Source organism: Sminthopsis crassicaudata, chromosome 1 (assembly GCF_048593235.1).
Source record: "Sminthopsis crassicaudata isolate SCR6 chromosome 1, ASM4859323v1, whole genome shotgun sequence".
Classification (NCBI taxonomy): Eukaryota; Metazoa; Chordata; class Mammalia; order Dasyuromorphia; family Dasyuridae; genus Sminthopsis; species Sminthopsis crassicaudata.
Genome location: NC_133617.1, coordinates 71,869,072 through 71,896,307, shown reverse-complemented (window position 1 = coordinate 71,896,307; position 27,236 = coordinate 71,869,072). Strand labels below are relative to the sequence as shown.

At 39.0% G+C, this 27,236-nt stretch overlaps 1 protein-coding gene across 2 annotated transcripts in view; it reads left to right on the top strand.

Annotated features, from left to right (window-relative positions):
• LDLR (low density lipoprotein receptor) overlaps window positions 1-26,973 on the top strand; it is a 36,388-nt gene extending 9,415 nt beyond the window's left edge. The window contains exons 2-18 of one of the 2 annotated variants that reach the window (XM_074311675.1): window positions 2,425-2,544; window positions 3,879-4,001; window positions 4,855-5,232; window positions 10,041-10,163; window positions 10,605-10,727; window positions 11,183-11,302; window positions 13,986-14,111; window positions 15,707-15,878; window positions 16,128-16,355; window positions 17,757-17,875; window positions 19,340-19,479; window positions 20,624-20,765; window positions 21,037-21,189; window positions 21,444-21,602; window positions 22,200-22,280; window positions 23,302-23,459; window positions 24,634-26,973. In XM_074311675.1, coding sequence (XP_074167776.1) covers window positions 2,425-2,544; window positions 3,879-4,001; window positions 4,855-5,232; window positions 10,041-10,163; window positions 10,605-10,727; window positions 11,183-11,302; window positions 13,986-14,111; window positions 15,707-15,878; window positions 16,128-16,355; window positions 17,757-17,875; window positions 19,340-19,479; window positions 20,624-20,765; window positions 21,037-21,189; window positions 21,444-21,602; window positions 22,200-22,280; window positions 23,302-23,459; window positions 24,634-24,669 — 2,501 coding nt within the window. In that variant the 3' untranslated portion in view covers window positions 24,670-26,973. The remainder of the gene's footprint in view (window positions 1-2,424; window positions 2,545-3,878; window positions 4,002-4,854; window positions 5,233-10,040; window positions 10,164-10,604; window positions 10,728-11,182; window positions 11,303-13,985; window positions 14,112-15,706; window positions 15,879-16,127; window positions 16,356-17,756; window positions 17,876-19,339; window positions 19,480-20,623; window positions 20,766-21,036; window positions 21,190-21,443; window positions 21,603-22,199; window positions 22,281-23,301; window positions 23,460-24,633) is intronic. The other variant, XM_074311685.1, reaches the window with a different exon arrangement.
• Window positions 26,974-27,236: the final 263 nt, after the last annotated feature.

The window sequence follows — 27,236 nt, the reverse complement described above, 5'->3', positions numbered from 1 at the left end:
TAAAAATAAAATAAAAAGGTAATGGTGGGGTCACAAAGAGTCAGATAGATTGAAAAATGACTGAACAACAAATCGTTATTATACTTGCTTGATCTTCTCTGCTTCCCCTGAACTTTGTCCATTGGCTCTGGTGATGACAGACTGACCCCTTGGGATTCAATACCAGTAAGATACCTCACTAGCCTGTACTGACTTGGGTCTGAAGAATACAAATTCTTTTGTCTTGAGTAAAACCCTGTTTTTTTGGGTTAGGTTACCTGGAGAAGTTACTGCCTTAAAAGAGCCCATGAATTGCAGTAGTTTTGTTTAAATAAATGAATATGGCCTCTCTTTTCCTTAGATGAGGGGAAAGTGTTTTTTTTTTTTTTTTGTTTTGTTTTGTTTTTTGAGCCTTGAATAATTGGAGGTAGTGATATTTGAAGCAGACAATTAAAAAACCCGTGTGTCCCCATCATTCCTGATTACTCCAGTCTTTATCATTTTGTCCATTTGGTGGTGTGCTGAAATTAATTCATCTCAGTCCTATACAAGAATTGAGTAACTTCTCCACTTTGGAAAATGTATAGATATTTCAAAAAGCATTCTTTAATCGAGTTGCCTATGGTCTCAAGGATTGGAAAAGTGAGTCTTCAGCCATGCAGATCTCCCTTCTTCCCTAGGGCCATTGACATTTATTCCTTTCCCCCTCTCACAGCATCATGGGATGATAAGAACATAGATTTAAAGGTCATCTAATCCAAACTTCTCATTTTATAGATGAGAGGAAACTCAGCTGGAGAGAGGTTAAGATAGCCCAGCAGCAGGGTCAGGATTTTAACCCAGTTTTTCTCAACTTTTACTATCCTAGGATCATATATTTAAAGTTGGAATGGATCTGAATGGTTATTTAATCCAAGTTAACCATTTTATAGATGAGAAAAGTAGGATTCAGTAAGGTAGAAAGATTTACCTAAACTTCTATAGCTGGTAAAGAGAGTCTGCATTCGAACTGTTTCTTAGTTAAAATGAGCAGCTTATCTCTGGGAAATGTGTATCAAGTGTTAATTGTGCTTGAGAATGTCCTCCTTTTGTTTATGGGAAGTTTTCTTTTTTTGAAAAGGATTTAGCTAAGACAAAGTCCTTATGCTCTTGGGATTCATAGTCTAGTGGGTAGGAGGTAGCTTGGGGAGATTAGATACATACACAACCATCATAAGCCATATTACATAAATAATTAGAGAAGTTCCCATTTCAGTTCCCTGATGGATTCTAAGTCTCGTGAGTATGAGTATTTCTCTAGCAATACAGATCAAAATCCATCCTTGCCTACCTATCCTATTTGACTTTTATCTTGTCCATATCTTCTCATAAGTCCACCAAAGAACTCAATTTACTAAGCTCTTTATATTGTTCATCTCACCAATAAATTGATCAGTTGGGTCATTCATCAGTTGTCCTTTGTCCTCATTAATTGACTGGCCCATCTTTTTTTCCCCCAACATGCATTTATCAAATACTTTCCTTCCTTGCTTTTCCTCCATTTTTTGGATGTTTCTCTGCAAATATTCTTTGGGAAATTCATTTCTCATGATGCACAGTTATAAGATATCACTAGAGGAATACTCATTTTTAAAAATATGGGCCTTGGTTTCAGAGAGAAGCTTGGATTAATTAAAAGAACTTTGCAGTTTCCCCAAGGCAATCTCATTCTCACTCTTGTGTTCTAATCTAGGTGAAGTAGCAAGGATATATTAAATATCTACTATGTGACAGGCAGGACTCATTTGTAGTGTCTGTTCAAAATTTAAGTAGTGATGGGTGAGCTTTATATTCAACTGTTTATCAAAGTCCCAAAACAATAGAAATTCATCCACTTGATTTTTCTTGTATGGATAGTCACAAACCAGGTAACAGGTTAGAGATTATTAATTTACTTACTTTGCTTATTTTCCCTCTCTTTACTTTCCTCTTTAACTCTTTTACTATTCTCTTTAATTTCTTTCTTTCTTTTTTTTTTTCCCTGAGGCTGGGATTAAGTGACTTGCCCAGGGTCACACAGCTAGGAAGTGTTAAGTGTCTGAGACCACATTTGAACTCGGTCCTCCTGAATTCAAGGCTGGTGCTCTATCCACTGAGCCACCTAGCTGCCCCCTATTCTCTTTAATTTCTTTGTGATTAAGAGCTTCTCTAACTCTGGGATCCAGTTCTGTAGTTGAGAAGAGGGAGCAAAACCATCTGATGATAATCCTTAGATTGGAACCCAACTGGATACTTTTGGCAGAGTTAAATTAATGGTAATGATAGCTAGTGATAATTGGATTAATTGAGTTTCTTATTAGTATTGTTACTTGGTAGTCATGACTGGTATTGATTTGACAATTTGGTGACTTGGTTAAGCTTTTGGTTCATTTTCTATCTTCCTTTCTTGTCTTTATTTTACTGCAGTGGACAAATGTGAGAGGAATGAATTCCAGTGCTTGGATGGAAAGTGCATCACCTATAAGTGGGTCTGCGATGGTACTGCCGAGTGTAAGGACGGATCGGACGAAACCCTGGAGACCTGCTGTAAGTCACCTCTGACCTTCTCAAACAGGGCTTATTGGGCTTTTTTTGTGTTATTAACTCCTTTTGACAATCTGGTGAAGTTTATGGTGCCCCCATTAATTTATAATCCAAAGAAATGCTAAATTTCAGTTAGAAATTATTGAAAATTGAGATGTGACTTTTTTTTCCCTTCAAAATTCACTGACCCCCTGAAATCTATAGGGGTCTATGAACTGGAGATAAAATGGGGATAATAGTAGCAACTTGCCTTCACCAAGTGATTGTGAGAATTTTGTTCAGTCTAAAGCAGATGATCTCTCTGTGATGGGAAAAACAAAGACAAGAGAATTTGGGTGTCAATTATTGATCTCTGTTAGGAATTGGGAATGTGTGAGTGGACTCTGGGTGCATGAGTAAACCTGGATGTCTTGGAGTATAATACATTCATTAAATGTGAACTGATTTCATTCAACTAAATGACACTACCCCACAATATCTTGGAATCATTTTGTCTCATAAGATAGTAATTGGCTGTTTCCTTTTGGAATTGGGCATGGGTTTGGGGGAAGGGTTGGTTGGGTTTTTTTGGTGTGTTTTTATGTTTGCTTTTTGTCTATACCTCTGTGTCTAGACCCCTTCCATAGATATAGACAGGGACTTGCTCTGATACTTAGAATATTAGTCAATGAGTCACTTAGAAGCTAGGTGAGTAAGAGCTTAAGTGACTTACCCTCCAGTTTCACAGCTAAATAAATATATGTCAGAGATGGGGCTTGAAGCTAGACTTTCCTCCCTCCCAGGAGTGAGTCATCTCTGTTTGCTCCTGTTACCTGTGATACTGATTCCTTATACTTCTGTCATACTTTGTCTAGTTTACAAGATGCTGTTGTCACAGCAGCTGTGGGAAGCTGCTATTAATTGAGCTTCTGGGACCATTCTCATTTCTATAGTGAGGTTATAGGTTACAAAGAGTTTTCTTCACCACAACTTCGAGGGACAGAATTGTCATTCCCATCTCACAGAGGAAGTAACTGAGGCTTTGAGAGGTTGAGTTCCTTGTTCACACAAATTCAGATCTTCATCCTTCTTAATACTCCACTGTATTTTTGCTTTTTCTGTAAATTTTCATTGTATATTGCTTTTTCCATCATAAAGCCAGAAGAACTCATCATTAGGTACTCTTGTCTCATTTTGTAAATAAGAAAGCTGAGGCTCAAGAGTGGGGAGAAGAATGATTTCTAAATGGCTGAGCCAAAACTCCAGCCCAGAGGCTCTGTCCCCCACTTCCCCCAGCATGTAGCCTCTTAATCTTGCTCCTTTTCTGTCTAAAAGAAGATTGTTGCTGTTTGTTGCAGCATCTGTGACCTGCAAACAAGGAGAGTTCAGTTGCGGTGGCCGCATTAATCGCTGCATTCCCTCCACCTGGAAATGTGATTCCCATAATGACTGTGAAAATGGTTCAGATGAACAAGATTGCCGTAAGTATGGCAAGAGGCCGAGGGGGGGTGGATGGCAGTTGGAGGCTCTTGTGAGGACTTGGCAAATCCATTCCAATTAACTTCTGATTTCACATTCTGGCTAATTAAAATCCAGTGTGGCTTTCAAGAATATGCAGACTCTGGGGCACAGTGAAAATGTTCAGAAATCACCAACTATGACAATTTGGGAATTTACCTGCTGAAGTATCATTCTCCCATCCTCACCTCTAGCCCCACCAGTCAGCTCTCCAATATTGCCCTTAGTCATTTCCTGCCTGAAATGTGCCCTCCCTTCCCTTTTCTATTCAAAATCCAAATTCCTCCATTCTTCAGCCCCTCCTCTTCCAAGAGGCCTTTTATTTTGTCCCTTTGCCATCCCCTACTAATCTCTCCCTGTTCTGAGTGCCCCATCATATCTCAGATTTCATCAGTAGGTGTTCTCACTCCCCTAACAGAGACTATTATATATAGTCCTTCCATAGTTTATTTGTTTTTGGTGTTTTCAAAACTTAAGGAGATGTTTGACACACATAGTAAATATTTAGTAAATGTTTATTGGTTGCCTGCCTTTCTGTACCCATCCCTTAATTGCTTCAAGCCTGTAAATCCTGTCTCCCCATCCGGGATGCAAGTTCCTTGAGACAAAGCACTGCCCTAGACTAATTCCCTTGTCCCAAAGGTATCCATTCTAATACTGAGTCCATAGTAACTTCCCAATAAATACTGGTTGCTGCATGACTCATTTATGTCCCAATTATGTACAATTATAAAAAAATTCACAGGCCAATATTCTAAGAGGAATTTGGGGCAGAGGATATATGCTTGAAAATCACTAGATTTCTTTCTCTTCTAGCCCCTAAGACTTGTGCCCACGACCAGTTCCGATGCCATGATGGAAAGTGCATCTCCCAAGAATTTGTCTGTGACACAGACCGGGACTGTGAGGATGGGAGCGATGAGCTGAATTGTCCAGATCCCACCTGCAATCCGGCCACGTTCCAGTGCAACAACACTGTCTGTATCCCCAAGCTATGGGCCTGTGATGGTGACCAGGACTGTGAGGACGGCTCCGATGAATGGCCTGACAACTGTGGGGGACACAGCTTAGTCAAGGAGTCCAAGCCTTGCTCCTCTCTGGAGTTCCACTGTGGCAGTGGAGAGTGTATCCACATGAGCTGGAAGTGTGACGGAGGTTTTGACTGCAAGGACAAGTCTGATGAAGACGGCTGTGGTAGGTCTCCAGAAACTTAATTTCCTATCGATTTGTAACTTTTCCTCAAATGTAATTTGCTGTTCTGTCATTTATCTGCTTAACAAATATCAGTGGCTTCCTTCTGCCAACAGGGCAAAATCTACTCTTCAGCCTGGCACTGAAGGTCTTCCCCAATCTGTCCCCCTTCTCTCTTTCTACCTGTGCATGCATAATAAGCATCTGATTGTTTCCTCTCCCCTTTGGTCTCCTTCCTTGGTCCCCTGCTCTGAAATGGCTTTTTATTCTCTTCTCCAGTTGTCTTGAGTTCTCTTCCCAACTTTCAAAACACGGGATTTGTGTAGAATTGGAAGGAACCTTTGAGATCATCGGGTCCAATTTCTCATAGCTTTTTTTTTTTTTTAAATGAGCCTCTTAGGAAAGTACATGAAGGCCTAGGTAGGAATTTTACATTACTAAGGCTCCATAAAAAGTCATGTGGTCTTATGAAACTCTAAGCTATAGGGGAGTAGATGTAAGGAAAGGATATTTTCAGATGGGACTTTAGGGGAGGAGGTAAGTCTTCCTCGATTCTTTCCCAAATTCTTTTATTACTCATTGTGTGACAATCCTCATTTGTCACTCTGACTGATTCTTGTATAAAAGTCTTATGCCCCTGCTAAGCCTCCTTGAAGGTAAACATTTCTTTGTAATATTGATTCTGCCTTCTTTTAAGCACAGTCCATTGGTATATTCCATCTAAATGTAAGTTCTTAAAGATAGGGATTGTTTTTATTTTTGCCTTTGTATTCACTTTGCATGTGCATGTGCATCCACACTGGTCTCTTAGACAATTTCTTTTCTTTTTTTCTTTTTTTGTGCAAGGCAATTTAGATTAAGTCTTTTAAGTGTCTGAGGTTGGAAAGGTAGCTCTTTGAACAAGAGTCCATTGCCAGACAGTCATCAGGAGTTCTGTATATTCTTTCAGCAAGGTGCAAGTAGTCATGCTTTTGCTAATCTTGGAGGCAGCCCCAATCATAGGGTTGTCTGTGATCTCTAAGCTGGGTATCATTGAGCATCACTGGGCATACTTACTTTCCATAGACCTTCCTTTAGACTCAAGTCCTGTAATCTCAACAGGTTTGATTGAAAGAAATCAATTGATCAACTTCCTCATCTTTTTTTTTTTTTTTGAGAGAGAGGGTTAAGTGACTTGCCCAAAGTCATACAGCCAGGAAGTGTTAAGTCTCTGAGCCTGGATTTAAACTCAGGTTCTCCTGACTTCAGGGCTGGTGCTCTATCCACTGCACCATTTAGCTGCCCCTTCCTCATCTATTTTTGAAATCCCATCCTTTCTGGGCTAACTTACACTCTTGAATTTTTGTCTATCAAACTTTATCAATTCTCTGAACTCATTGAAAACTGCCCTTCTGAAATCTGTAGTATATGTCAGACTGGTCCCATATTCCTATTCCTTTTCTCTTATATTCTGAGGTGAACAGTTCACATACTCTCAACATTTCAACTACCATGATCTCATCAGAAAGTTCCTCATTTTTAGTAAGAATTAGACCCAGAATAGAAGTCTTTCCTTATTTCCTACACCTCTTGATGGAAGAACTGATTATCAAATCAAGTCAGGAAGTTATTGTTACATGTTTTGCTTTTATTAGAAAGACAGCTCCAAGTGTTGCTCAGATCAAGTACTTAACTTGTCTGTCATTAAATTCCTCATCTGGTTTTTTCTCTTTAGGTGATCTGTAGTATCCTCTTGTAAAAATAGTCATTTCTGCTTCTTCCTTTGTTGACTATCTCCCAGATGTTCTCAACTGTGCTTCCTGCTTCTGGTTTCTGAATTTCCTCATGTCCACATCTTAGTATTTATTGTGATATTTGCCATCCTCCCCACAGGGGAGGATGTTTTCGTTTTTCTTTTTCTTTTAAACACAGTGTATACTCTTTTAGAGTTATAGTCTAGTAAGGGGTCTTAGTTGACAAAGTCTCAGTGATACTCATGATGTCAGTTTCACCTTCCTGCATTTTTGGTTGTTCTTGCTTATTATCCTTACTTTTTTTTTTTTTTTGCTGAGGCAATTGGGGTAAAAGTCACTTTCCCAGGGTCACACAGCAAGGAAGTGTTAAGTGTCTGAGACCACATTTGAACTTGGGTCCTCCTGACTTCAGGGCTGGTGCTCTATGCACTGCACCAGTTAGTTGCCCCATTATCCTTACTTTGTGCATTTATTTGAGACCATGGCTTTTCCTGTTGGCTCCTTTCTTGAATTGTTTCCCCTATGAATTTCCAGAATTCTCTTTCATGATTTTCTTTACCTTTTAGCTTTGTTCTATAGTTTTTAGCTGAATAATTTTTTTCCCTTTCAGTTTAAAACCAACTTAATTACAGAATATAGATTTAGAGGTGGAAGGAACCTAAGAGAATATATAGTACAACTCTCTCTTTTCTTTTCTTTCTTTCTTTCTTTTTTTTTTTTTTTTAACAGTGGATTTAATTGAGATCCAGGTTAAGTGGGTCTTTGTGACCTTACTTATCCAAGGTCACAAAACTGTCAAGGGACAGAAATGCTATTTCAACCCAGGTCCTCTGATTCCAAATATACTCTTTCTACTGTACCATTATATATGAGATCTCTCCTTGGCTATGAATTTTTCATTCCTATATTTTAAGCCATGGTCTAGAATCCAAATCTTTTTTCTTCTTTTCCTCCTCTTCCTCCTCCTCCTCTTCTTCCCCCTTTTTTTTTCTTTTCCTTTTTTTTTTTTTTTTTGGCAAGGTAATTGGGGTTAAGTGACTTGCCCAGGATCACACAGCTAATAAGTGTTAAGTGTCTGAGGCTGGATTTGAATTCAGGTCCTCCCAACTCTAAGGCTGGGCCTCCATCCACTGTGCCATCTAACTGACCCTTCATCATCATCTTAACCACATTCTAACTTCCCATATCTGCTCTCAATCCTGTCTTTGGCAGCAATGATAAAAACATTTTCTTTGTTCCAGTGGTTTATAGTCACTTGCCAACACGTCATAAACCTTTTTGATGCTTTCTAGTTTCATTTTAGCAATATCATTTGCTCACATGGATTATCAGAAGTGGGTTGGAAAGTCTCAACTTTGACAAGTCTTTTTTTCTTTCTTTTTAAAAAAATTAACAATAAATTTTATTTTTAAAAATTTTTAATAATTTAAAATTTTTCTCCCTCTCCATAGACAGCAAGCAAATGCAATGCAGCTTAAATAGTGCAGTTCTTCTAAACATATTTATATATTCATCATGCTGCACAAGAAAAATCAGATCAAAAGGTGAAAGGAAAAAAAACACCACAAGAAACAAACCAAAAACATTCAACATTGCCAAATCTTTCTCTGTGCTCTAGATAGATGTCCCAAGGAAACAAACAGCAGCCCTTTCAATGAGCAGTAGCCCCTGAGCAGGGCATCCCCAATCGCCACTTCTGATCTTTTGTTCCCCTGCCCTGTACCATCTCTTACCTGACACCACCTGAGAGTCCACATCATCATGTCTTAGGAGAACAGGCAGCAGCTTATTCCTCAGAAAAAGGGTTTAAATCCCTTCTCTCAGGAAGACTCAGATGTGTTGTATCAGTGCCCTTTCTTTAGCCCCCTCTTTGTTACATTCTTCCAGTCTCCATCCTTCTGACATTGGTCAAGCTGTCCTCCTCCATTCCTCCTTCTTTTTTCCGATTCTTTTTCTTTTCTCCCCCTCCCCCCACACTGAGGCCTTCTATTTTCTTTTCAGGAGATAACTAGAAGTGTGGAGAGCTGCTCCTCTTGGGAACTTTTGCTATCTTTTCATCTTGATGATTATTAAACAATTATTTTTATTATCAAGAAATAATTATTATTTTAAGTCATTGATTTTAGATATAATTTTCTGTTCAGATGCAAATTATCACCATTCACAAAGCAATCTTTGTAAATATTGCTGAGTTTTGTCCACAGGAGACTAAGGTCCTTTCTACATGAAATGAAAAAAATGACCATTCTTTCTTAGTCAAAGAATAATTCCTTCTTTCTTTCTCTTAATTTGCTTTAGTGGCAAATAATTAATCTGCCCAACCCCATTTCACCCATTTTACCATGGTATATTTTAACTCGGCACAGTATGTTCCAGCCTGATGTTTTTTGAACTGGAAAAAAAGAATTGAAGTTGGCGTGATGTTTCTCTGATTACAGTGTTAACCTTTGTCAACCAGACTGGAACCAGCTTCTAACCTGTGGATGCCTGGAGCCCAACAGAGCAGGCTAGGACAGAAATTTAATTTCAGAGGGGGGGAAATAGCTTGCAAGCAAGGATGCATGTGCTAGAGCCGTATCCCCAGTGGCAGAACAGAAGGCAGTGTGGGAAGATCTCAGTACTTCCATCAATGGTCGTGCAGTGAGCTGTAGCTCTGACAATGAGGAGTCACAGTAATAATGGGACAAGTTTGATTCACAGCAGGGTCCCTAACTAGAACTTATTTGAGTTTAGAGCACCCCTGGTGCTGATCAAAGCAATGCTTCATTTCTGTGATTTTACCAGAGAGGACGATCATCCAGAGGGTGAGCTTGGAGGATTGTTATTATACCAAACTCAGGGCACGGCTTGCTTGGCTAGACCTTAGATCTGGAAAACAGAGTGTTTCCTATCATGGCATCTTCCACTTTTTTTTTTTTAATCTAAATATTCCTGCTCTTCCTCTGGTTACTGTACTTCCTCTTATAAAAAAAGGATTAAAAAAAAAAAACAAATTGAAATATCATTCTATTTTTGGGAATTTCTACACTGATGATAACAATTTAGAAACGAACATCTCTTGGTCTTTCCTGTTCCCAGTCAAAGCCACTTGCCGCCCAGATGAGTTCCAGTGCAGTGATGGGGAGTGTGTCCACGGGAGCCGACAGTGCAACAAGGAATATGACTGCAAGGACATGAGTGATGAGATGGGCTGTGTTAACGGTGAGACCCAGCAGAATGTCTCTATTGCTCCAAAGGAGGTCTATATAGGAACATCCTTGGAGGAGGGCATTGGTGCTTGGCAAAAGAATTGTGCATTTCTGATGATTTTTTTATATGGGTGATTTCATCCACATAGGCATTTGTCAATGAGTTGATATCGGCTCTGCCTCTTAGTCTTAGCTGTTAAGGCACTGAGAGGTCAAATATTTTGGGCTTGCCAAGGATCAGAGAGTCAGTATATGTCAAGGAGCGTGAAATCAGGCAAGGTGCTTTTGATTCTTGGACTGGTTCTCTCCCAACTATGCAATAATCTCTTTTGAGATGAGGTTTATTACTGAGATTAGGCAATACAAATGAGAAGAATCTCCAGGTTTCAGGAACTCTTCTATGCTTAATGGTCTTTTTTTTTTTTTTTTCATTTTCTATTGTTATTGATTATAGTAACACTGTGTGAGGGTCCGGACAAATTTAAATGTCACAGTGGAGAGTGTATCTCTTTTGACAAAGTGTGTAATGGACCCAGAGACTGCCGGGACTGGTCTGACGAGCCCATCAAGGAGTGTGGTAAGGCAGAAACCTCTGGATTTGGCTTTTAGAGAATGGGAGTTGGGCTGATAGTTTGCTTGAAGAGCTGAAGGAGAGCCTTCTCTCTGAGGGAGATAGAGAAGTAAAGATGCAGATGTAGATGGGGATCCTGAATGTGTTTGGGACTCTAGTGGACTCGTTCCTAACTTTCTTCCTCGATTCTAATTCTGAAGGGAGACAGATCTGCTTTCCTTCCAAACAGTGTTATGGCTTCTTTTCATTTTTAATGTTGTTCTTGCTGTTTAACTTGACTATTCACCTGTATAAGAAATTTGCAGACGTGTCTCTGCTTTGAAACATCCCCCTTCCCTTTAACACACCGGAAGCCCAGTAGAGTTTAGAAACCCTTGAGCATGAGGAAGAGTTCAGAAATTCTAGAGCATTCAAAGGGGACAATCTTGGGTCCTAAATTTCACTGAGTCTTCTTTGCTTAGGAAACAATGAGTGTCTGGACAACAAAGGTGGATGCTCACATATATGTAATGACCTCAAGATAGGCTATGAATGCTTGTGCCCTGAAGGCTTCCGGCTGGTCGACCAGAAAAGATGTGAAGGTAAAATTCTGATTGTTCTCCCATTCATATTTCTTTGCTGTGGTAGATTCATGGAGAATGCTTTTGCTGAAGTTTGAAAGAGATCTGGATTTAGAACTAGAAGTCTTGGGTTCAAATCCTTATTTTGTTATTTTTATCTATGGCACTAGCCAAGTTATTTAACTTCTCTCTAAAATGAGGAGGATGGATTAGATAGCCTCTGAAGGTTCTTTCAGCTCTACATCTATGATGCTAGGACTGTATAACTTGGGGAAAGCCACATAAACTTCTAGTGCCTCAATTTCCCTATCTATAAAACGGATATAGTCAGAGCACCTACCTTCCAGAATTGTTGTGAGGATCAAAGGAGATAATAATTGTAAAGTGCTTAGCATAGGGCCTGGCTCATAATAGATCCTTAATAAATGCTTATTGACTTAATGATTGGTCTTTATGCCATATAGCATTATTATCAGTGTCATTAAAATATCACTATCACTGAAAAATGATACAAAACTGGAAAGGTTGGTGGACTTACTAGATGATAACAAGGATTAAAGGAAAAAAATGATGGAGTTAAAACACTTGATGGGACAGAATCTTGTGTAAAATAAAATTTAATAGAAATAAATGTAAAGACTTATATCTGGGCTTAAAAACTCAATTTCTCAAGTTGGGAAAGTGAGGTTAAAAGAAAGTAAGTTTATTTGCAAGAGATTTGGGTTTTTTTAAATGAGCTAAGAACTCAGAATAAGCTAATGTAATCTTAAGCAATATTAAGAGAGTGAACATAATGCCCAAGTCATGGAAGATGTTATACTCTGTTTGGTTCTAGGAATCACAGTTTAAGGATGCTTATTGATAAGCTGTAGAGTACAAAGATGGGCAACCCAGGACAGTGGAGGGCTCTGTCATATGAGCTGAGTGAAAAAACTGTGTTTTTAGCTTGGAGAAGTAAAGACTTAAGAGGGCCATGATTTCTGTTTTCAAGTATGAAGTACTGTCACAAAGGAGAAAGTTTAAACTTAATCTGTGTGCCCTGTAGAGCAAAACTTGGAGTTATAAAGAAGCAAATTTATGTTGGACAGCAGGGAAATGTCCTAATAATTAAAGCTGTCCAGAAGTGGAATATATTGGAAGCTATCATTTTTTCCTCGTTGGAGGCTTTTCCAAGAAAAAAAATCTGAACAACCACTTGTTGGGGAAGATGTAGAGATCCTTGTTCAGATGTGGATCGTGCCATTCATCCCTTCCATATCTTAGGTTCTGTGATTCTCTTAATCTAAGGAAGTCTTCTGGTTTTGAAACATTTATAAAACTGTAAATGCTGGTTCCCCAGGGCTTGAATAGAGGAAATTCAGTTGTCTTAATGGAAAAAAAAAATCACTGTATAAAATAAATATTTTTGATACTCCATTAAGAGGCAACTTAGTATAGTGGTTAAAGAGCTTGAAGCCAGGTAGACTGGCCCATACAAAACAAATATGGGGGCCTGACATACTGTGAATGTGAGATTTTGGGGCAAATGACTTCATCTCATCTCTCAGTGCTGTCAGCAATTCTGGAGGATTAGCCATCTGCACTTGTAGAAGGAGCCTCCTCACTCCGGAGTTTCCTTGATGAGGAAATTGCAAGTTAAGTTTCTCCCCTCCCCCTAGTGTCATTGACAGGCAGTGTGGTGAACTACCTTAGAACTGGCCTTAGAACCTGGAACACCTGAGCTCAGGTTCCTCCTCCAAATCACACTGGCTATGCCATTTTGGAAAAAAAAAAAATTTTTTTTCTCAATTACATTTAAAAACAATTTTAATATGCCTTTTAAAAAATGTTGAGTTCCAAATTCTCTTCTTTCTTCCCTCCTCCCCCTGTGTCTTGAGAAGACAATTTGTTATGATTTTACATGTGCAGTCATGAAAACATTTCCATATTTGGCTGTGCCATTTAACAACTCAGTGCCTTTGGCAGCTCTCTAAAATTATGCATTTCAGAGGAGTTACCCATTTCTTTTGAAAGGGGTTTGCTCATCTTAGGGAATGTCCTTTGTAATGAATTAAATCAGAGGTCCAGTCCCTCTTCTTGTCTCTTTTCTATCACCAGTTAAGAACTTTTCTTTTCTCTCTCTCAAGAATAAAATCCCAACTTGAGAAATCTGAATTGAAAATTTCACTCACACTGAAATTATTCCCCCAGAATTTCTAGTCATCTTGGGTCAAATGGCAGGATTCTGCAGAATCCAGTATGGATCGTTCTTCTCCAATAAGTAGTCCTTGACTTTTGGGCTAAGTGGGAGCTGCAGGATTGGAATTGGCTGAACCCCTTTCTGCTCACATGGACAATTTCAGCTTCTCTGGAGTATAAATGACATCATCCCTTGACTTTGTTCTCTTCCTCCCGTTGCCAGATAGGTGACACGTGGGCTAGAATTCTGGGACTGGAGTCAGGAAGACCTGAGTTCACATTTCACCTTAATACTTGCTAGCTCTGTACGAAACTGGGAAAATTACTTAACATTTGTCCTTCTTAGTTTCCTCATTTTTAAAATGGGAATAATAATAACATGTACCTTCCAGGGTAGTTATGCAGATTGAATGGATTAATACCTTGTAATGTCCTTTTGAAACTAAAGCTTTATATAAATGTTGGCCATGATTGTTATTGTTACCATTATTATTATCATCATGGTTGTTATTATGTTTATTTTCAGATATTGATGAATGTCAGAACCCAGACATCTGCAGCCAACTCTGTGTGAATCTCCCGGGAAGTTACAAGTGTGAATGCAGTGAAGGCTACCAAACTGACCCGATCACAAAGACCTGCAAGGCCATTGGTGAGCCCAAAGCTTTTGATCTTTGCAGTGAAGTGGGAGGGTGTGGGAGATAATACGACAGAGGAACGAGTGAGAAATACTGCTGATGGCTCTGGGGAACAAGGGATTTCAACACCTGAACTTTGTCATAGAAACTCAAAATGAAAAAACAGATCAAAGTGAGACCGGGAGGAGTGTTCACTCTTGAAAACTGTTGAGCAATTAATGAACAGCCCCCCTGGGGAGTACCCTGACTGAACTTGTTTTCGGGAGCTTGCCTTAGATAAAGCACGTTGTTTCAGCATTTAACAGTGGCTCCTAACATGTGCATGGCTTTTTGCAGTTTGCAAAGTCCCCTCCACTGTCTGCTTTGTCACTTGGGCCACCTATAACCACAGGGTGAGAGAGGGAAGGCAGGCAAGGAAGGAGGTTATTCTTCTTACCTTACAGATAAGGAAATCGGGACTCACAGGATTTAAGTGTATTGCCCAAGTTTATATAGATAGTAATCTATATTGGAGTAGTCAGGAGATTGATTGCATGTCTTCTGACTTCCCTTCCAACAGCTCTTTGTTACACAGTGTCCCCTTATAATTCTGTAGCAGGTTATTTACTGAAGTTTCTGGTACATAAAAGGAATAGAAAATATCTCTAGTCACTCACTGACTATTTGTCAGGAATATCTTTTCACTCTAGAAACTTAATTTTTAAAAAAGGGGGTGGGTGGGATATATTTCATGACTTTAATGAAAATCCTGAAGTTTGAAATTTCTGAAATACTAAGAGATCATGCTCTCTCCCTGGATGGGATTTTCTGAGTCTGAGTTCAAATCTTGGCCCTGCTTTGTACTTACTTTATAGCCTTGGGTAAAGCTGGACTTCAGGTTCTTCATCTGTAAAATGAAAGTCAGATTGTGTAACTCCTCAATAAGATTGTTAAGTATGATAGAGGTTAAGAACCATTGCCTTAAATTTCTATCCATTCTCTGCTTTTTTTTTTTTTTTTTTTTTCTGATTGTAAAAGTGAGCAAAATTCTGAGTCTGTAGAGTTTTATTACCAGTTTTCCTCTAATGGAATAGTTGTTGCTCACAGATATTGGATTACTTGCATATGTAATTTTTCAGTTCAGAGTTTATGGAGTTCCAGGGAGGACCTTCTTCTTCTTCTTCCTTCTTCTTCTTCCTTCTTCTTCTTCTTCTTCTTCTTCTTCTTCTTCTTCCTCTTCTTCTTCTTCTTCTTCTTCTTCTTCTTCTTCTTCTTCTTCTTCTTCTTCTTCTTCTTCTTCTTCTTCTTCTTCTTCTTCTTCTTCTTCTTCTTCTTCTTCTTTCTTCTTTCTTCTTTCTTCTTCTTTCTTCTTCTTTCTTCTTCTTTCTTCTTCTTCTTTTCTTCTTCTTCCTCTTCCTCTTCTTCTTCTTCCTCTTCCTCTTCTTCTTTTTTTTTGGGGGGGGGGAGGAGGATGAGACAATTGGAGTTAAGTGACTTGTCCAGGGTTACTCAGCTAGAAAGTATCAGAACAGATTTGAACTCAGGTCCTCCTGACTTCTAGCTACTTTGCCATCTGGCTGCCCCAAAGGGCCCCTCTTCTCAAATTAATCTGCTTCTCCTCATGTCCTAGGCACCATTGCCTACCTCTTTTTCACCAACCGCCACGAAGTGAGGAAGATGACTCTGGACCGAAGTGAATACATTAGCCTCATTCCAAATCTGAAGAATGTCGTAGCCTTGGACATGGAGGTTGCCAGCAATAAGATCTACTGGTCTGACCTCTCACAGAAGAAGATCTATAGGTAAAAGAAAAGTGGATTTTATGTGGTTTTTTTAAAAATTTAAAAAAAAGTTTAAAAATAATTAAAATTAAATTTTTAAAAATTAAAATGTCAAAATTTTTAAAATTTCAAAAATTTAAAATTACAAAATTTCTTTGTAAATTCTCTTTTACCTTCAAGATTTCCTCACCAGCTAAACAAACCCAAAGACTTTGGAGTAAAGAAGAAACTCACATCTTTTCCTAATTTCTTTGATCTCTTTGATTCTAGCTCTGAAATTGACAGTGCCCACAGTTTTTCCACTCATGACACCGTGATCAGTGGGGATATTCAGGCTCCAGATGGCATTGCAGTTGATTGGATCCATGGGAATCTCTACTGGACAGACTCTGTCCTTGGTACCATTTCTGTAGCCAATACTAAGGGCTCTAAGAGGAAGACACTTTTCAAGCAGGAAGGCGCAAAACCACGGGCCATTGTGGTAGACCCAGTTCATGGGTATGTATTTCTAGATGTGACCTGATGTTCTGTGGGGATTTGGGGAGAAAGGAAAGAAGGTGGAATCTAGTAATTGTAATTTTCCCATGAGTGAGACCTTGCCCCTGAATAGCAAAACTAGCTTTTTATGAAGTGATGGGGGGGGGTTATATCTCAGATGATATATATAATACCATGAGAACCCAGCCAACCAGCACACAGAAAGTAGTCTGACTCTTTTGGAAATTCCTTTTTAGGATCATAGAATTTTAAAAGTAGAAGGAATCTTAAAGAGTTATCTAGTATACTTCATTTTACAGATAAGTAAGGTGAAGAGCAGAGAGATTTAGTGCTTGGCTCAAATCCACACAAGCAATTAGTAGCACAGCCAAGAGTCCTTCCCAGACTTCCTTGGCTTCTGTTGTTTTATGTAAGTGAGCCATCCAATCGATGGGAGTTAGTCTTTCCTTTCATTTGGAAGAGTCATTTGTACAAATACAAGAGACTGTTTTGATAGTTTTTCATATAAAAATACTTGGGATTTTTAGTTGGCCACAAGCTCATGTGAAGTAACAGTTTGATACCACTGTTTAAATTTCCCTAAAAAAATCCCCCCAAATTGGAGTGCAGCTTAGGATGCACTATAGACAGCTCTTGCATGTTGCACCAGAAGTTGGCCCAGATAAGCTCTAAAGTGGCTCTGAAATTCTAGAATCTTCTTGACTTATATAGAGCAAGGCAGTAGGAATAACTGAAGGATACAAGAATAGTAGAGTAAATATGGACAATATTCCACCTCCTGCTTCCCACTTTAAAGTTTTCAGAGTCACTGAGCTGTAGATTGGCCATTATAGGTACGTGTCATGCTGTCTCCCTACTTGGTGAAACCTTCAGGCTGGCTCTTGTTATAGAAGAATATGTGGGAAGAGGTAGAGATATTTACCCTAAGAAGATAAGATTTGGTAGGCTTAATAGCTTCCTTCAAGTATTTGACGGGCTAATGCAGAGAGAGAGATGAGATTTGTGCTGTTTGCCTCCAGAAGGCAGATGTGGGAGGAATGGGATGTCTGTTTATTGCAAAGAAACAGATTCAGGCTTATTGTGAGGAAAAAAGGGATTTATGTACTGGTTGAGAGTTGAATTCCTATCTAAATATTAATTTCCCTTCCAGCTCTGAAATCTATAATGCTACTGTGAAGTATGATTTAAATAAAGTTTTCCCAAAATGGAATGAGCTACTGTAAGAGTGGTCAGTTTTCCCTTAGTAGGGATCCTCAAGCAAAACTGCTGGGTGTGTGGCAAAAGGGATTCTTGTTCAGATATAAATTGGATTAGATGACTCCCTAGTTCTCTTTTAATTCTGAAATGCTTAATTCTCTCAGTTTTAATGTCTATTCTTTTTTTTCCCCTCCTCCCTCTTAGCTTCATGTATTGGACAGACTGGGGAACTCCTGCCAAAATTGGGAAAGGTGGTCTGAATGGAGTTGACAGCTTCCCCCTGGTGACAGAAAATATACAGTGGCCCAACGGAATCACTCTTGGTATGTTGTGCTAAATGAGGAAATGTGTCAGAAAAAGCAATCCCCTTCTGCCAATACAATATTAAAAAGTAAATGCCTCTGACTTGGAACTGAAGGATTTCTTAGTGAGATAGGTATTGTTTGGGAATAAACAAGAGGATGATGATAAAATGCAAAGTGCTTCTATATCACTCCATTTTGAACCCTCCAGATTTGATTATTTTTTGCTTAAATTTTATTGTAATTTTCTAGAACTAAAAATGCTATAATAATAGCCAACATTTATGTAGTTCTTTAAGGTTTGCAAAATAGGCAACATATATTTCCTCATTTGATCTTCATAGTAACCCTGTGAGGTCAGTGCTATTACCCCATTTAATAACAGGTGAAATACTCTTTGGGATATATCTTGTTTTTACATTGCTTTCATTTCCTCATGTGCCCTTTCTTTTTCCCCCTCCCCAGAAGCCATCTTTTTTACAAAGAATAAAAAATAAAAGGTTAAAAAAAAAAACTAACCAGCACTTGAAAAAGTCTGATACTATATGCGGTTCTGTTCTTCTGCAAAGAAGTAGAGGTGGGAACTTCTTATCTATTATCCCCATATTATAGAAAGGGAAATATTCATTTCCTCTTAATGCCTTTTGCCTTGTAACAAAGAAAGATATTTAAGCCAAATCAGCTAATTCAGTGACCACATCTAACAGTGAGGGCACCATTGAATATTCCTACTTCTCTAATTCCTACTTCTCTATCCCTTTAGTGCTAAGAGGAAGATAGCAAAATCTTAAAAAGAAAGTCCCCTAAACAAAACTTTTTTCCCACTTTGTAACACGATGTTTAAATTGCAGAAAAATTTCTCAGAAATTTCAATCTTTCATCTTTTTCTAAAGATGAGAAATGAAGAGACATATGATAACTACATTTTTTGTAATATATCTCATCCCTTAGCAGCTGCTTTCACAGCTGTTTATGTGGATATCTTTAGCATAGGGATAACTTTATAACCTCCATTACTGTCCTTTCTGGATGCTTGATTGTGGTATGGAAGTGACCTTGAGTTCTTGAGTCTATGAGTAAAACATGAACTGCAGGGCCAGTCTGATTCAGGCCCAGCAGAGTGGTCTATTGTCCAGCCTCCCTCAGTGCAGACCACTGCTTCCCAGAAAGTTGAGGAATTATGTATTTTGGACTACTCATAAAAATGATCTGCCAAGGTAAAGAGAGGTTATAGTGATCCTAATGAATAATCTTAATTAATTACTAAATGATACTTAATTCATTAAGTGTCACTCAATAGTGGCAAGGAATATAATGCCCACACAGATGAAATTCTGCATTTTTTTGTAGCTGGAAGCTGGCCATAAGAGAGAGAAAGCAGGAGCTTCTTCAAAGCAGCTAACTGCCAAGAAGCTCTAAGTGTTTAGAGGCCCGGAGTTCAGGTGTCTACATGCTGTTCTCACCTCATCCCTGTCTCATTTCTAGATCTTTCCAGTGAACGTCTCTATTGGGTTGACTCCAAACTCCATTCCATCTCCAGCGTGGATGTCAATGGTGGAAACAGGAGGATTGTATTAGAAGATAAACACAAACTTGCACACCCATTCTCCTTGGCAATCTTTGAGGTGAGGCTTTGAGGCAATTTTGGTATTGTGATAATCCAGGGGAAGGAACTTGTTTTGCTTATAAGCAAGTTTCTTTTCAGGAAACAAGGTTTGTTCTGAATGCTTAATTATGAGGAATAAACTTTTAATGCAGAGATTTGGCCAGGAGTGTTTCCCACTGGAGTTTTTTTTTTTCCCCTGAGGCTGGGGTTAAGTGACTTGCCCAGGGTCACACAGCTAGGAAGTGTTAAGTGTCTGAGACCAGATTTGAACTCGGGTCCTCCTGAATTCAAGGCTGGTCCTCTATCCACTGGCTGCCCCCTCCTACTGGAGTTTTAAAGAACCCTCCTTCCTTTCCCTTTTCCCCCCCACTTCTATCTCATAATACATATGTAATTTTTTTTTCTGTTTAAATTATTTGCAAAGTATATCAGATCCTTCTACATTTTCTGGTTTAACCCCTTGAATGAAAGGAAAATAAATTGTATAATGGAAAAAGACACTGATCTGATCTGAATAAAGGGCCGGACTTGGATTCAGGATGAACAGAATATGAATTCTTCCTCAGATAGTTATTGACTATGTGACCCTGGCCACGACACTTTACTTATCTCAGCCTTGATTTTCTGATGTGCCCTTTATCCTGTAAAATGTAGAAAATAATTGTTTTTATATCACAAGGTTGTTGTGGGATCACCTGAAATAATATGTACAAAAGTGCTTTTTTGCACTTCTTAAAGTGCTATAGAAAATAGTTAGCTGGTATTATTATTACTATTCTCTGTATAATTTGGGACGAATCAAATAATCTTCCTCATCTCTAAAATAAGGAGTTAAGACATCCAAAGTCCCTTCATTTTGGGTCTATGATCCTTTGATTCTATGACCTTGCTCAGATATAATTTTTATTTATGAGAGATCAGAGGGAACAGAGTCCTTGGGATTTCTCCAGTCAGTCTTAGTGGATCAGGGGTTCTGTTATTCTTGCCTTTAACAAAAAGAAGCCCTCCTGTAGAGGAGAGAAGATTGACCTTTTCTCACAGCTTCCTTGTGCATATGCATGTCTACCTGAGGGCCAGAGAGATTTGGGCTTCAAAGGGGCTTCATGGCTATTGGAGAAAATCTGTTGGTTAAAACATACTATTGTTCTTAAATGCTCCCTTAGGATAAAGTCTTCTGGACAGATATTATGAATGAAGCCATTTTCAGTGCAAATCGCCTCACGGGATCCGATATCATTTTGGTGGCAGAAGATCTGTTGTCTCCTGAGGACATTGTTCTCTATCACAACCTCACCCAGCCTACAGGTACTAGACTGACTTTCCTGGGATTCCAAGGCACCTTGAAACTCTTCCTTCGTGTCTCTGTTTCTTGGCTTACCTTGCTGATCTCCTTTGGAAGTCTTTCCATTTTCATTTATTCATGGTGCTCCACATGTTTCTTCTAAGAAGAACATGGATTCCATGATGGCAAGAGATTGCTTTGGTTTTTGTCCTTGTGATCTTTGTGCCATATATTTGTAGAGAATGCTCAATGCAGTCTGGTGCTTGCTCACCTCTGTATTTCCTGGCCTTTCAGGGGTGAACTGGTGTGAGAAGACTTCTCTCCCCAATGGGGGCTGCCAGTATCTGTGCCTTCCAGCTCCACAGATCAACTCCCACTCCCCCAAATTCACCTGTGCCTGTCCTGATGGCATGTACCTGGCTGCAGACATGAGAAAGTGTATCAAAGGTAAGAGACTTCAGGAATCCCTGATCATTTCAAGGGAATTTATCCTAGTGAGTGAACAACTGATTTTGGAGGGGGATGGTTTTCCCTTTAGCTAAGTTTCATTACATCTTTGATATTCTGCCTCAGTCTCCCTTTTTTCACCCACGTGCTTATCCCAGGATCTGCACAGGATTTCGAGGAAGCTCGGTTTTGGTCTTGGGCTGAGTTGTGTTAGTAGAATCTTACTGATACTTAGGACATTTCTATTCCTACAGAAGCGACTGTACCCGCTACTTCTACCACAGCAAAGGCTCCCCATTCTAAATCGACCACTCTTGACCGGTTAGTAACAACTGTAACAACTCGGAAGCCAACCACCAAAAATGGCACTCCTGATCTCACAACAGCAGAAATGGTTACAATGTCCCACAAAGGTAAGCTTCTACAACTTTGAAGAGAACTTTAAATTGAGCTAAGGTTCCCTTAGGTCACCAGCACAGTGAAAAATGAATGAGATCTTCCCCCAAAATGTAGGAGTTGTCATAGCATCTCAGAGGCAAACATCCCTGATGGCTCATTTTCCCCAATGGTATTAAAAGTCCTTATGGATAGTAGAGGGAGAATTGTATGGGATGCAGCACTTAGTGCAATGCTTGGCTCATAGTAAGTCCTTAATAAATGTTTATTGGTTGATAGTCATTGTGTGAACTTGCCCAAGCATACACACCTCATATGAATGGTGAGATTTTGATTTGGGTCTTGCTGACCTGCGGCCCCAGCACTCACTCTGTCTGCTGCTGTCTGTAGGTTGTCCACTTTCACCCAACAAGATAATTAAAGGATTTAGTCTGAGGACTTAAAAGTCCACTTTTTCTCAGTAGATGGGAGTTGAATCATTTGAATTTTTAAAAGCAGCACAATTATATAGTTCAGTTCACTCTTTCACTCATAAACTAATAATGCATTGTGTTTTTTGTTTTTTCTCCTTTCCCTTCTTTGTAATGTGGCTTACTCCTGTGTTTTCTCTTCAGCAGTACAAAATCCAATGGGTATGCAAGACACTCCAGAACATCAAGGTGGATCCAAAGCTCTATACATTGTTTTACCAATAGGTAAGATGCAGTTAGCATGCAAGGATAAATTCCCTCATCTCAGAACAGTTTTTTAACCTTTCTTCCAATCCCACCAAAGACTATATTTCATGTATGCCACCAGATTTATTCAGTGCATACTGTTAACTTTGGAGGTTAAAATTTGGAGCTTTTGGATTGATCTTCATGAATAGATACAGTATTCAGTAAGTGAAGAGAGATTGGGAGGACATTTACTTAAGCAAAGGCATGGAGGTGCTAAAGTACGTGGGATAATCAAAGAGCACTAAATAACCAGGTTTGGATAGAGCATAAAATGAAGTGAAATGAGGTGCCAAGTTGTGGAGAACTCCTAAAACTTAACTTGGGAGACAGTAGGAAAGCAATGAAAATTTTTGATCAGAGAAGTTTATTTGCCTTCACACCATCTCTGGGACTTTGGCTCCTTCCCCCACAGTAGAACCCTCCTTATAACTAGGTAACATACCCAAGCAAGACGAAATATATGCCTTTTAAGAAAAAAAAAAGAAATGCCTTATTGTGTATTTGTCAGTCCTCCATGATTGGTCATGATATTGATCAGAGTTCTGAAGTTTTTCAGTCTTTTTTTTGTAAACTGATCTCCAGTTCTCTGCCAGACATCTTCACTGTGCATCAGTTCATACATGTCTTATCAGATTTCTCAGATTTCTTCAATTTCTTATAATAATTTTCTATTCATTGTGATATGTTCAACCATTCCCCAGTTGGTATATATTTACTTTCCTTCTAGTTTTTTGGTAAGATTTTTTTTTTAAATGCAAAAAATGTTTTTGCTGTCATTTTTTTTTTTCATTTATGGGATCTTTTTCTATGCTTTTGACCTTGAAGTATATGACTAATAGGAGTGTCCCTATGTCATAGGTTAGTGACATTTAAAAGATAATCCCATATGATCTTAATAGGGATTTTGCTAGAGACTGCTGAGACAATGACAAAATGAAAAATAGCTCCTGCTCTCAAGTAGCTTACATCCCATTGTGTTTCTTCTTCCTTTCTCCAGTTCTGATCTCTTTGATTTGCTTCGGAGCATACGTGGTATGGAAGAAGTGGCGACTCAGGAACATCAATAGTATAAATTTTGATAATCCTGTCTATCAAAAGACCACAGAGGATGAAGTTCACATCTGTAGAAGTCAAGATGGCTACACATACCCCTCGGTAATTGGCGTGTTTGTTCACTCAGTCATTCTTCTGATAACTATTCATTGAATGCATACTGTATGCCAGGTCCTGTGATAAATCTCATGGTATACAGACTTTGCCTTCCCTGTAGGGGGGAATCTGTGTTGTACTTTTAAAGACTGAGGGTAACAGAGAGATCATCTTGACTTAACACTTTAGAGTTTTTTATTACTTATTTTTTTCAATAAGCAAAACTTGATGTTCCTCCCCTATTCTGTATTCCCATTAAAAAAAAAAAAAAAGATGAAAAAGCAAAACCCTCGTAACAAATATGTATAACCAAGAAAAATAAATTTCCACATTGGGCCAAGTCCAAAAATGTTTGTCTAATTCTACACCTTAAGTCCAACCTGGTCTCTCTTTCTGGAGCATGCTTCTTTGCTAGTTCTCTGCAATCAAGGGTGGTCATTGAATCAGTCATTTCAGAACAGTTTATCTTTAGAGTATTGTTATAATTGTATAAATTGTTCTGGTTCTACACACTTTATTTTGCCTCAGTTTCTCTGAAACTCTTCTATCATTATTTCTTATGGCACAATAGTATTTCATTCCATTTATATACAATAATTTATTAAACCTTTCCCCATTTGATGGACAGCTCTTTACTTTTTTGGGAGAAAGGCCATTACAAAAATAGTTTTTAATGATTTTTTTTTCATATGTAACCCCTTCAAATTTGAATGCAGTTAAGTGGTACAATAGATAGAAGAATGGTCTTGGAGTCAGGAAGATTTGAGCCTCAGACATTATCTGTGTGACCCTGGGCAATCATTTAACCTCTACCTGTCTCAGCTTATCTAGCTATAAAATGGGGATAATAAGAATACTTACTTTTAAGGGTTGTTGTGTGTATCAAATGAGATATTTGTAATGTGATTAGCACAGTGCTCGGCACATGGTAGAGGCTGAATAAATGGAGATTAAGTGATTTGCACAGGTTCACAGGATGAGCTGGGACAGGTACAAGACTTTTGAGTGCTTTTCCCCCTCATACTATCCTGCCTCTGTAGATTATTTGTCCCACTCCTGGTGGGACAGAACCAAACCTCTTCCCTTGTTTTGGTGTGGGAAGACTTCCGAGGGGGTGTTTTGACAACAGGGTAGAAGAAACAATATGGCCATTCCTAAATTCTCCTTTTTGCATTTACAGAGACAGATGGTGAGCCTGGAAGACGATATTGCATGAACGGTTGCCACAAGAAGTGCCTTTTACCAAAAGTTGCTGCTTATTTATGGAAGGAAAATGCCTTCTCTTTCCTTGTTCCTTTATGAACTGCTCACCTGCCAGGGCAGCCACTGCTGCTACTTTCCAAGGGACCTAACTAATATCCTCCTACCTAAAGAAAGAAGAGAAAGCAAAACAAAAAAACAAAAAATAACAAAGCCATTACTCCTAGTCACCCTCAGAGGAATGGGCTCCGTTGGTGGTGTCTGGGCTAAGCTGACTGTCTGCTGGAAGTTTTGTTTTATATATTTATTCATCTTGGAGGCAAGGCAGTCAAGCTTCTGTTGGGATCGCTTGATCCCAACAAATGGGTTTTGTTGGTAATTTCCCTTACGTGTGAAGGAGAAGAAAAACAGGAAACGAGATGGAGGTGATTCTCTGGATGTAAGGCTGCAATATTTCTCTGGTGGGATTTGGATGCTTCCTCTACTACAGTCCTGGATAAAAGATGAAGAATTCAGTAATATAAAGACTTGGGAACTGAACTAAAAGCACAGCGGCTTCCAGCTAGAAGCAGGTGCTACTCCTGGTCAGGTGCTGCACCCCATCCCTCCCCCAATCCCTTTATCTCAGGAGTGAAAGTGTTTACTTCTACCTTGGAGTTCTTGGTAGACAACCTGTCCTGACACCCACCCTCCCGTAATCCCAAACTTCCAAGCACATCAGTGCTCTTCTTTTAAGCCATTAAATTGCCTCAGAGGCGACTTGTAAACAAACATGGGGTTACCTTGGGCTAAAACAAGCCTAACCTCTGTCACTTAACCACTCATCTACAGTAGTTTCTGCTCATTCATTGTATAACATTCTACAATGTGCCAGACACTATCAGGTGAACTCCTTCTAGACCGTTTTGGTCTTGGGGGTTCATAGTCTGTCATCATATGAAGTTTTTTGTTTGGGGATTTTTTATTCCCTCTCATTCACCCTTCTTCCTTTTCATAGGTGAATTTTGTATCTCTCTCTCTCTCTCTCTCTCTCTCTCTCTCTCTCTCTCTCTCTCTCTCTCTCTGTCTCTCTGTCTCTCTCTCTCTCTTTTTTTTTTTTTTTTGCACTTTTTCAGTTCAGGGTTGTATATTTGTAAATTTTATATTTTATTATGATTTTGCACTGTTGCCTTTGTATATATTATTTTGACTAATAATGAGGGCTTGGCCAGGATGACCAATTTCAAACTGCCAACAAGAAGATTTCATTGTATTTGTTAATTTGCAGTGTTTTATATACTGTTTAGTAAGTGAGAAGGGGTGAGTGTGTGTGTGTATGTGTGTATGTGTGTGTATGTATGCATGTGCTTCTGAATATTTCCAAATGGAAAAATTAATCAGGAAACCCAAGCCAAGACGTCATTGTTTAAAATACAGTTTAAAATTGCCATCCTTTATCTTTCTAGCTCACATCTAATAAGTTATTTGAAAAGTCTGCTCCCCTTGTGTTTCTTCTGAACTCTTCTAGAGCGCACAATTGAATACTTTGCTTCACTTAGGGAGATGTGCTGCCTCAGCACACCTAAATCAGTGCCCTTTGCCCAGAATATTTGCATAGGACTAGCACTCTTTATGCTGGGTTCAGCTATATATTTTCAATTAGAAATCTTTTGGAAAGAATAGCAGCAGCCAGCCTTTCTTCTGTTTGCCTTGCACTTCACGGACCCTGAATAAATATTTGTTGAACATAACACTGGAGAGAGCCAGGCAAACTCCCATCATTCCTGATTGGTGAATGTTTGTTCACCCCTTGCCCCGACCCTTTCCTTTTCAGTTTAAAGAAAGTAGGAATAAACAGGACATAAAGACTAGACTAGAAAAAGATATAAAGCACTACAACCTTCTATTGTCAGAAGCTGTGAAAGACATTCTGAAGCTTGTAAATAACATCATGTACAGTCAGTAGGTTATTTGTTTGTGTAGTATTTTTTTTTTTTTTGCACACAATATGTCTTTTTGTGGATTCTGTGTATATTTGGATGAGACCACTATCGCTCATTTTTTAAAAATCACTTTATTTATTTTTTTTAATTTCTTGGGTCACCCTCCACATCTACGGTAATTTTTTTTTTCTGGGGTCTTTCTCCTCATCCTATATCTAAAGATAACTTTTGCACCGCTGTGGCTGATGCTTCCTAGGGAAATGGCATTTGCACACACACATGAAACACTGATGGCTTTTGTAATGGGTGGGGGTGTCAGACTTTTTAAACAACAATGTACAAAATGTTTTTGTAGCCTGATTGTCTTACTGTGATCAATTAAATTTCTTAAATGCAAAGTTTTAAGTTAATGTGTGTTTCCTTTTCCATTCAATCTCTATCTTTCTTCCATTTGTCCATGGGAATCCTCCCGAAGAAGGCTGGTGCTTGGGACATTGCCCAGATAGAGGCAACTGTGAGGAGAATGAGCCATTCCCTTTCCTTACTGAAGCAGTAAATCCCACCTGCTTCTTATCTGTAGAGGCCCCACTTTTTTACTGCCCAGCTTGCCCACACATGACGAGCCAGTGGGTTGTTGCTCTGTTGCCAACAATCCAATGCG